Source organism: Tigriopus californicus, chromosome 3 (assembly GCF_007210705.1).
Source record: "Tigriopus californicus strain San Diego chromosome 3, Tcal_SD_v2.1, whole genome shotgun sequence".
Lineage (NCBI taxonomy): Eukaryota > Metazoa > Arthropoda > Copepoda > Harpacticoida > Harpacticidae > Tigriopus > Tigriopus californicus.
In genome coordinates, this window is record NC_081442.1 from 14,467,173 (window position 1) to 14,478,050 (window position 10,878).

Below are 10,878 nucleotides of genomic sequence, written 5' to 3' on the forward strand. Positions count from 1 at the left end.
ACGTTTGTTCTTGCGTCGATGTAAAGAAAGAGAAATTTTTGGATTGTAAAAATTTCGCCACCTTTTCGTTATATTGAGAGCCAACTTGCGTTATCTTACTTCCATTTAAAATCAAGCTGAAATTGTTCGCCATAGGATATAGTAGATGCTAGAGTAACCTTTTAGTTCTTTTCTATTCTTCTCATTGGGAACTCTTTGAAATTTTGAATACAACTTATGTTTATGTTTTTTTGACGTAATGAGTCTTTTAGTCATCCAAGGATTTTGATGACTAGACGTAGAAGAAGTTTTGTATTTTCTGTTTATTATTGGGCATGCTGTCTCAAGGCCTTAGAAAATGTTTGCCTAAAATCTGAAAAGGCCTCGGCCGGGTCGGATTCTGGTAAGTTCCAACTCACGCTCTGGAGTATTTGGCAAAGATTGTTGATGTTATGAGTTTTCGTGTTTCTATGATGCTTAAATAATAATTCTTTAGTCTCAGTACTTTTATTTGCTAGTGAAGTAAAAAAACCAAGTTGGTCGCTAGCATCACAAAGTGAAATTCCACATTTGGCGTTATTTTTGCGATTTGCAAAAATATTGTCAATTTGGGTTTTTGATTTAGCTGTTATTCTTGTTGATTTATTGATAAGAGGTACAAGTTGTAAGGATATCATATGGTTATTCAGCTTCTGGGGTTTGGAGCAAGTCGACATAAAATCCATTTTGAAGTCTCCGCATAAAAACATTGGTTTACTTTTGCAAAGAGAACATAATATTTCAAGATCTAAGATAGCCTGTTGTAGATTTGCATTTGGTGGAATATAAACAGATAAAATCAAATAGTCTTTCATTTCAATTCCAATTGCTTCAAGGTCATCAGACATTAGGCTAATATCTTGAGGTTTTGAGTATGAGACAGGATTGTGCAAAGCACTCCTACGCCACCCACTCTTTTCCCAATTCGCGTAACGTATTCCAAACTATAATCATTAAAGTTAAGATGTACTTGATCGACTTGCCACACTTCTTGGAGAGCAACAAAAAGGATTGCACAAAGATCAAGGTTCTTGAGGAACTAGTTTTAGATAAAGAGGTCTCGTTCATTTCCATGACAGAAAATTGGCTTCGACCTGGGGTCTGAGAAGAAGAGCTAGCCATGGTTGGTTTCAATTTAGTTCGATATGATAGAGTCCGCCCTGACAATCCCATTTTCCCTCATGGGGGGCGTATGTGTATATATTAGAAATGACCTGCACATTAGTCATGTAAGAATTTCGAATGGAGAAGCAGAGTTCTTAGTTTGTCATCTCCATGGGCTTGATCTGTCTATTTTAACAATGTAAAGGTCCCCCCCTCCTTGTTCAGTGAACTCTTTTATGTCAGCTCTCCAATTCACTGGAAATGAGTTGGACCAGTCAGTTTGCTCAAAGGTTTTCATTTTTAGGGACTTCAATTTTCTGGCTAACATTGTAGAGTGGGAGGATAGGCCCGATAGATATATTTCCATTTCGAAATCGACATCTCAGTGGTTCCAAAAGCTAGAGGAATTTGACATCTTGCCCAATCTCTCCCAGCATGTTGGTGTAGCAACCAGAGCCAATAAGGTTCTGGATTAGGTCTTTTCCAATGACTCTGATCTGATTCACTATGTCCTATATGACATATAGTAATCTGTCCGATCATCATGTTCTTGAGATAGGTCGACCTAGAGCCACTGTAATAGAAAAGTACGCGCATGAGATTTTTGGTCCCAAAACGTCGTTTCCATTGTACTGTGGTTCTTCAGTTCACCCCCAAGGCGGCTTTTTTGTGTTATGTATTTAATTCATTGTTGTTGAACTCAGCAAGAAAATAAATCGGGGGCAAGATTTTTTTTATTCTATAGTCTCTACGACCGTAAAAAAATAATAATTTAGCTGATTCGGAAGGTTCAAATTTACAATTGATGCAACCTGAGCCCTGGATTGGCAAAAGTGATGCACACATTTCGTTAAACTACCATTTGCCAAGCTTTAACTTAAGGTAGAGGTAAGTGTAATTTCATTCGTATTCATTTTCTTCGTTTAAAAATGTCAAGTTTAATGGAATTGAGAGTGGATTAGAAATTGAAAGTGTAGTTGAAAACATCAAATAACAAGAATATTGGCATTCAAAGAGATTCACCGATACGAATTTGGTATTCCTGAATGGGCGGACACAAAATTCTTTTGTAAATTCCAACGCACCTTCAGGCCTACATCCCTGCATCATGATAAACGTTATTCTCCATCGATTAGTTGGCGGTGGTCATTTTTTATTTTGAATTAAAAAAATGAGCCTGATTCATTTTGTTGCTCCGTTTGACAACAATGAAGTAAATACATAACACAAAAAAGCCGCCTTGGTGGGGTGAACTGAAGAAGCACAGTACAATAGAAACGACGTTTTGGGACCAAAAATCTCATGCTCATACTCTTCTACTATAGTGTCTCTAAGTCTACCATTACTCAAAATCCGGCGTCCTCTAAAGCAAGCCCGGCCAAAAAGGTCGGTTTGGCTAAGTTCAAGTTCAAAGATGAACATTGGTCATTGATTACTGAAAGAGTGGAAGAACAAGACCAGATTTCCATTCTGAAACAGTAATCTTCCATAGATACAGCCATTGCTAAATTAGTTTCAGATTTTTGAGGAAGTTTGCTCCAGTCTAGTAATCTCTGAATGTGTTCCGGAAGCTGGCACATGGACAAAAATTCCAAAGTATAGGAAGACTTTGTTCGAAAAGAGTTGCAAACTAGCAAAAACGTTGAAGAGCAGTTCAAATCCAGTAATTGTGGGCAGTCTGAGCAGTATGATACGCACTCATCCTGTCCTGAAAGAGGAACAGGATGAGGGCGTATCATGCTTACTCCTTCTTTTGGTCGTCACTACCTGCCTGCTACTGCTTCCAGTTTGTAATGTAGGGGGACAGGATAAGGGTGTTGGTGTGGTTCACGCCTGCCCCCTGCTGCTGCGCATCCATGATCACCGGGTTTGCCTGTCTCCTTTTCCAGTTTGGTATGTAGTGGGACAGGATAAGGGTGTTGGTGTGGTTCACGCCTGCCCCCTGCTGCTGCGCATCCATGATCACCGGGTTTGCCTGTCTCCTTTTCCAGTTTGGTATGTAGTGGGACAGGATAAGGGTGTTGGTGTGGTTCACGCCTGCCCCCTGCTGCTGCGCATCCATGATCACCGGGTTTGCCTGTCTCCTTTTCCAGTTTGGTATGTAGTGGGACAGGATAAGGGTGTTGGTGTGGTTCACGCCTGCCCCCTGCTGCTGCGCATCCATGATCACCGGGTTTGCCTGTCTCCTTTTCCAGTTTGGTATGTAGTGGGACAGGATAAGGGTGTTGGTGTGGTTCACGCCTGCCCCCTGCTGCTGCGCATCCATGATCACCGGGTTTGCCTGTCTCCTTTTCCAGTTTGGTATGTAGTGGGACAGGATAAGGGTGTTGGTGTGGTTCACGCCTGCCCCCTGCTGCTGCGCATCCATGATCACCGGGTTTGCCTGTCTCCTTTTCCAGTTTGGTATGTAGTGGGACAGGATAAGGGTGTTGGTGTGGTTCACGCCTGCCCCCTGCTGCTGCGCATCCATGATCACCGGGTTTGCCTGTCTCCTTTTCCAGTTTGGTATGTAGTGGGACAGGATAAGGGTGTTGGTGTGGTTCACGCCTGCCCCCTGCTGCTGCGCATCCATGATCACCGGGTTTGCCTGTCTCCTTTTCCAGTTTGGTATGTAGTGGGACAGGATAAGGGTGTTGGTGTGGTTCACGCCTGCCCCCTGCTGCTGCGCATCCATGATCACCGGGTTTGCCTGTCTCCTTTTCCAGTTTGGTATGTAGTGGGACAGGATAAGGGTGTTGGTGTGGTTCACGCCTGCCCCCTGCTGCTGCGCATCCATGATCACCGGGTTTGCCTGTCTCCTTTTCCAGTTTGGTATGTAGTGGGACAGGATAAGGGTGTTGGTGTGGTTCACGCCTGCCCCCTGCTGCTGCGCATCCATGATCACCGGGTTTGCCTGTCTCCTTTTCCAGTTTGGTATGTAGTGGGACAGGATAAGGGTGTTGGTGTGGTTCACGCCTGCCCCCTGCTGCTGCGCATCCATGATCACCGGGTTTGCCTGTCTCCTTTTCCAGTTTGGTATGTAGTGGGACAGGATAAGGGTGTTGGTGTGGTTCACGCCTGCCCCCTGCTGCTGCGCATCCATGATCACCGGGTTTGCCTGTCTCCTTTTCCAGTTTGGTATGTAGTGGGACAGGATAAGGGTGTTGGTGTGGTTCACGCCTGCCCCCTGCTGCTGCGCATCCATGATCACCGGGTTTGCCTGTCTCCTTTTCCAGTTTGGTATGTAGTGGGACAGGATAAGGGTGTTGGTGTGGTTCACGCCTGCCCCCTGCTGCTGCGCATCCATGATCACCGGGTTTGCCTGTCTCCTTTTCCAGTTTGTTATGTAGTGGGACAGGATAAGGGTGTTGGTGTGGTTCACGCCTGCCCCCTGCTGCTGCGCATCCATGATCACCGGGTTTGCCTGTCTCCTTTTCCAGTTTGTTATGTAGTGGGACAGGATAAGGGTGTTGGTGTGGTTCACGCCTGCCCCCTGCTGCTGCGCATCCATGATCACCGGGTTTGCCTGTCTCCTTTTCCAGTTTGTTATATAGGGGGACAGGATAAGGGTGTTGGTGTGGTTAACTCCTGCCCCCTGCTGCTGCGCATCCATGATCACCGGGTTTGCCTGTCTCCTTTTCCAGTTTGTAATGTTGTGGGACAGGATAAGGGTGTTGGTGAGGTTCACGCCTGCCCCCTGCTGCTGCGCATCCATGATCACCGGGTTTGCCTGTAGAGTCAGGTCAAGCAAAAAGACTCGGTTTTCGAAATCGAAAAAAAACAATATTTTTGATTGACAAGTCCGGACTCGACTTCGGCCAATTTATCTAAAATCGAGTAAAAGTCTTGAGTGCCTTCGGCTCGAGTTCGGACTCGCCTCAGCAATAGTACCCAGCAATAGTAGTTCCCTCCTCTCTCTTTCTCTTTCTTTCTTTCTCTCCTTTTCTGGAAGCTTGTTTCGTTGAGATTTAGACCGGGGTATGTCGCTCAGGATCCTCTCCATAAGAATGTTATTGTTTTGAAGTTACCGTGGGGTCAATGAGCTATGAGGTTTGGAAGCGCCTGTAAGAGTTGGATGACCAATGAAGCTTCATCCCCTTTCATCAGTCACATAAATCTTTTGAACTGGCTGGTTGGGCAAATACTTCGCCTATTCTTCAATCATGGAATCGTTCATAGTCCCTGCTCAAACTGAGCCTACTGTTGGTTTTGTGGATTCATTTTTGCACAAATTGCCCCGTGATTCTCAGTTTTCTCAAAGTCAAATTATTCCTATATATTCAGCGAATGCTCTAACTTCTAACCAAGACCAACTGACTTTTGTGATACCAAAACAAACCGGTGGCAACACAATTCATTTGGCCAATATTATAGTGGAGGTAGTATATTGCAACCAATGACTTTTAATCCTGCATCATGAATGGTTTTGTTGCTTTTGGCAGGCTGGCATTAAGCTCACAACTGCCTCTGGAAATCCGCCCAACAACTGGTGGACCTGGAATTGTAGCTAACATTCTTCCCAGGTACAGTTAATGGTTCTCACCCCTATGGGTTCAATGATTCATTTTTATACTTATCCTTTTCTTTTACTGCATGTTCAAGGAGGTCAGGTTGATTGTAAATGGAACCCTTTTGAATCCTCAGTGAGACAATTGTCAGTTTGTCTCTTACTTATCTATAACATTGTCTTACTGTAACGACGCTAAGATGAGCCAAAAGTGCATGGAGGGCTATTACCAGGATGATCTCTCTGGCGGTGTGCAATCAAATGATGTGGGTAATCCATAATTTCACTTTTTCTTTTGTTTATAACCTTTTCGAAAACCTTTTCAGATAAATAACGCAGGCTTTATGGAAAGACGTCAACGATTTTTAACTAAATCGATTCCTCAGACATATAAAGCATATCCCTCAATTTTTATGGGCCAACTACAAACCGGCATTTTTTTCAATGAGGAAGGCATGCTACCTGATGGCTGTGATGTTACAATCGTTTTTACCCAGACAAATATTTCCGTCCCACATAGGAAATGTGTGTTTATGTGTGATTTAATATTTTTTTTTGTACTTAGCTAATGAATTTCGAGCCTTTATCTCTTACGAGACGGATGATATTGTGGTGACATTGGTCTCACTCAAGCTGCACGTAAAAATATCTGCCCTCATGGTAAGCATAGATTTCAATATTTGGGTGTGGGCAAAAAGAAGGCAGTTCTTACTTCAACTTTTTTTTCACTTGTCCGTTCTTTTCAGCCCGAATTAGTGAATAAACTGGAAGAAAAAATGAAGCACGACAATGCCAGACTTTATGCCAAACGTTTCACGACCACATCTTCAATTATTGGGAAGAATTCCGCAATTTTTTGTAGTGATAGTTTGTTCTCGAGGCACTCTAATCCTCAAAAGATCTACGTCTTTTTCATTGAAGGTATATGAAACTCAGTTAGAGTTTCTCATCTATTAAGATAAGGCTGTGTAACAAATGAATCTGACAGGTGATAACTTTGTTGGAAGGAGAACAAAAAATCCTTACAAGTTCTCCCGCAAGTGGCCGGTTGCGTCAGCTTTGACCACAATCAGAACAGACGGCAGAAGGGAAGGGGCCAATGAGCCTACATCAACTTCATTCATCAAGAGTATTAGGATGACTATCAATGGTAAGTGCCATGATGGCAGGAGTGAGTTGCAACCCTTGATTTTGGGCCATTGACGACCAAAGGAAGCAAGGATGATGATGAGATCGCTTTTGCCCGGTGGCAAATTTTCAACACATTTTTAGCTTCGCCTTTTACATCTGGGATAAGTTATGAAGGTTTGTCAAAAGGGGATGTTTTTGCAGATTGCAGTATTTGAATTTCAGGAACAATTTTGAGATAATTTCCTTCATTTCAGATTTTATGAATGGATGTTACGTTTGGTGTGCGGATGTACACATGGTATGGGTTTACAATTTGTCAACTCAAGGCTAAAGCTGGTCATTCAAATTTCGATTATTCAAAGTGTCAGTTAAGGGATTCCATCTTCACCTTTTTTGTTGCTTTTCAGTACCAGTCTCGAGAGCAATCTTGACTATCTAATTCCAACAGTCTTAGATGGTATGATACGGTTAGAGGTTGATTTCTCAGCTCCACTCGGTAAGTTGATTTTACGACACACACATACGTACGTGCACATCCCTTCCAACAGCCATCGCTTCTAATCCACCTTGGTCTCTCTCATTTTTTCTCCAGGTGAAGAGCTAGTTATGCTCACCATTGATAAGCATTTAATAATGTGGGAATCATTCTATCTTCTACAAGTTTCTCCAATTTCATTTTTATAGGTCAACAACACCCCAGTCTTATCGAGATTGGACGTGAGCGATCCATTTCGTTGTCTTATCCCGTATAAGAAGAAAACAACGACGACTATTGACAAACGGAAATTTAGCAAAAACACATGATTTACCTGGTGATAGTGGTTTTTATTTAATCGATGTGAAACAATCAACAGTAGACCGACAAAGTACGTAAATGTAAAAAAGAAATATTTGATGTTCGGTTGGTAAAATAAAACTTCGAAACATTAAATCCGGCGGTAGGTTTGAGTCCGTTGCCAAATCAATCATTATGTAATGGGCTCCACGAATCAATGGAAATCGCAAGATCAAGGTTTCAAAGCAATTGGTTAGGAAATTAGAATTGGTTAGAATTAGACATGTGGCGGAGAGTTGTGGTGAGATGTCTCGTTGTTGAGTAGAAATTTTACACTAAAAGGGAACACTCGTTATTTGACTACTATGTGGCATAATAGTTTTTTCTGGATAGCGACGACAATGACTGAAATGTTGTAATGGTGTGATCCCATTTCCAATAATGCCTTTACTTTTTTATGCTAAATTAATGTCCAAGTTTCTACCTTTTCTTTCCATGGCATCATTTCCAAAATCACCTGACATCAAAAGCTTTTGAGTGGATTTTTCTGCGTATAGGTCCAAATGTTCTGGCCTTACAACCCGTTGAAATGGATCACACCAACTGATGTTTTGCCGAAAGTAACGAAATTTCGCAAGAGTAAACTTTTCGCCTCATGACGTTCAAGGGAAGGGAAGGCTTGAGCCAAAAGTGATGTAAATTCGGAGTCGTGAGCAGGTGGGCCACAACAAATAACTCAACAAAGAACTTCGAAATAGTTCATCGCGGTTCAGAAGCATTTCCAACTCGAGTTTGCTCTAAGATGAAAAGGGAATAGCGGCATATCAACAACTACTATTTTCATCCTTTTATGGATTACTGTTACCTTTTCACTCATTGACGGTCCGTTAAAAAAAGCTTCAAGCGAATATCTTTATCTTGACCAACGTTATATAAGGTGCTTTACTTGATTTACATTCTGACTGGCAGATTGATTTTCCCAAAACTAGGACTAACGTTAATCTGTTGGGGGTAATTCCGGAACTAATTTGAATTTGACGGTCAAACATTATTTTTCTTCATCAACTGAAAAGTAGGACTCCCACTGGAAAAAGACAAGATTGATTAAATGTTGCAAGATTTATTCAATCTCAATTAATTCTTATGTTTCTTTTCTTTTTTCAAAGCAAACACATTTATCATCATCAGAAGTGTCAGTGTCACTATCGGTGTCCTGATGAATCAGTACTGAAAATACGATGAGTATGAATACCGTTTAGGCTTGATGGATTATTCACACGCTCATTAAAATGCAGGGCATTGTTGGATTTTACAAACAATTCGAAGTGGCGTTTTTTTCATTGGTATCTTCCCGACAGCCACTAAATACATGCAGGAACAAATTGATTTGCTCGCCACTGGCTGATCTTTGTACGGAGTTGAAGGAATTCGACGTCTTCTTTGAGGAGGTCAGTAAATTTGTCATGAAATGTCAGTTGGCTTTAAGCATTAACTTAATTATTTTATCTTCTTCAGTTCTTTGACTCATGCTGCCAGTCAATGGAAACCAAGGCCAAGGCAAACAGAACATTCTGAGTCTTCACCCAGCCAAAACGGCCAAACAGCCCGGCATTTTCAAAGCAAAGGACTGCACTGCTCCTGTAAAGCCACAAAGGATGGTAAGGGCCTTGCTAAGTAAGGGCCCATTTCCCAGGGTGTCAAGGATATGCTCTAAGTTGAAGAAAAGGAAATGCGGCAACAGGACACCTCCTTCTCGAGCGTCACCCTTATTGAGAGAAGTCTCTGTTCCATCTGGCCAAGAGAAGACGGGGTCCGAGGGGGGTCTGAAAGCTGGTGGATCCTCTATGTAGTAAATTGACGAGAAATCTTGTCGAACTGCATGAACCTTAACGTCTATGTAGTAAAAGTTGCTCGGCAAAAGAAGGAATTGATGAGAAACTTTGTCAAAGTGGCTGAACCTTAACGTCTATGCAGTAAAAGTTGCTCGGCTAAAGAGAGGAATTGACGAGAAATTTTGTTGAACCGCTGAACCTTAACGTCTATGCAGTAAAAGTTGCTCGGCAAAGAAGAGGAATTGACGAGAAACTTTGTCAAAGTTGCTGAACCTTAACGTCTATGCAGTAAAAGTTGCTCGCAAAAGAGAGGAATTGACGAGAAATTTTGTCGAACTGGCTGAACCTTAACGTCTATGTAGTAAAAGTTGCTCCGTAAAAGAGAGGAATTGTCGAGAAACTTTGTCGAAGTGGCTGAACCTTTAAACACGGTCTATGTAGTAAAAGTTGCTCGGCAAAAGAGAGGAATTGAGAACATATTCTTGGCAACTTGTAAAAGATGTGTGAAAAGAGGGTTAGTCAGCAAAACATTTGTACCGGCTGTACAATTTTTCCCTCTACGTACGTGGGTAACCAGAAAGTTTGCCAATCCCTTTGATAGAAAATAGACTGAGTATTGATCAAGAAATCGTTGATCAAGGAGACAATGAGAGGGTGCAATGCAATTGCGAATAGGTCATTTGACATGAGGGAACAATGAAAGAGAGAGGCTGTTTGCATCGGTAAACAGCACTTTTGCAGGATAGACAATGGATCAAGATAGAATTGCTCGTGTAAAGAGGACCGTGGAAATGTTAATGCGAAAGAAACGTGATGCAGAGGCAAGACTATTTGGAAGAGTTGATTCAGATCAAGAAACAAGGGATGCGGTTCCTGCACCAGGGCCAAGCACCAACCCACAACAACCAGCCATCAATTGAAAACGATCCAAGACCGGCGACGGCACAAGGGACTCAAGTGAATCAGATCAAGAAGAACGGGATGTGGACCCTACACCTGGGACAAGCACCAACAACGTTCAACGAAGGGTTAAGCGGAAATGATCCAATGACCCCAGCAGCAGATCAACGACCATCTTGAGTCCAAGCAATATGTTGGATGCAAATCGAAATGACCTTGCTTCAACCTCAGCGACCAAAGTATTTTGAGGATGATAGATTGAAGGCTTTTTGCCAAAAGAAGAGAAGTCATCGCTATACTAAACATGGTATAAATGACATTGTCTATCTGATTTGGTTCGCTCCCAAGCAAAACATATCATTTTTGGTGGTAAGTTTAACATCCATGTTTAGGGAAGTCATAAAGTATGTTTGGGAAAAACTCCAACAAACTTTTTACGAGGAAGAAAATCGTCAAATATACATGGTAAGAACTAACGCGAATGAAAGTTTAAGCCAGGCCATAACTTGATGTGCTCCTATGGATTTCAGACTTTCAGCGTCGAAGGAATGCATCACGGATTAAACACGTAAGGGCCCGTTAACGTGCACATCTTTTATAATGTAATTGTAAATTTGTAATGGCACATATTC

The 10,878-nt window shown here is 42.2% G+C and overlaps 1 protein-coding gene across 10 annotated transcripts in view; it reads left to right on the plus strand.

Annotated features, from left to right (window-relative positions):
• Positions 1–7,795, plus strand: part of LOC131878156 (uncharacterized) — a 16,494-nt gene extending 8,699 nt beyond the window's left edge. For 2 of the 10 annotated variants that reach the window (XR_009372968.1, XR_009372967.1), the window contains 7 exons: positions 5,544–5,624; positions 5,704–5,874; positions 5,935–6,268; positions 6,355–6,529; positions 6,597–6,913; positions 6,994–7,235; positions 7,424–7,795. Coding sequence is in view for 1 of the 10 variants with exons in the window: in XM_059224059.1 (XP_059080042.1) it covers positions 5,809–5,874; positions 5,935–6,109; positions 6,174–6,268; positions 6,355–6,529; positions 6,597–6,811 (726 nt within the window). In the remaining 9 variants the exon portion in view is untranslated. The other 8 variants (XR_009372966.1, XR_009372965.1, XR_009372963.1 and 5 more) reach the window with 7 other exon arrangements.
• The last annotated feature ends 3,083 nt before the right edge of the window (positions 7,796–10,878 follow it).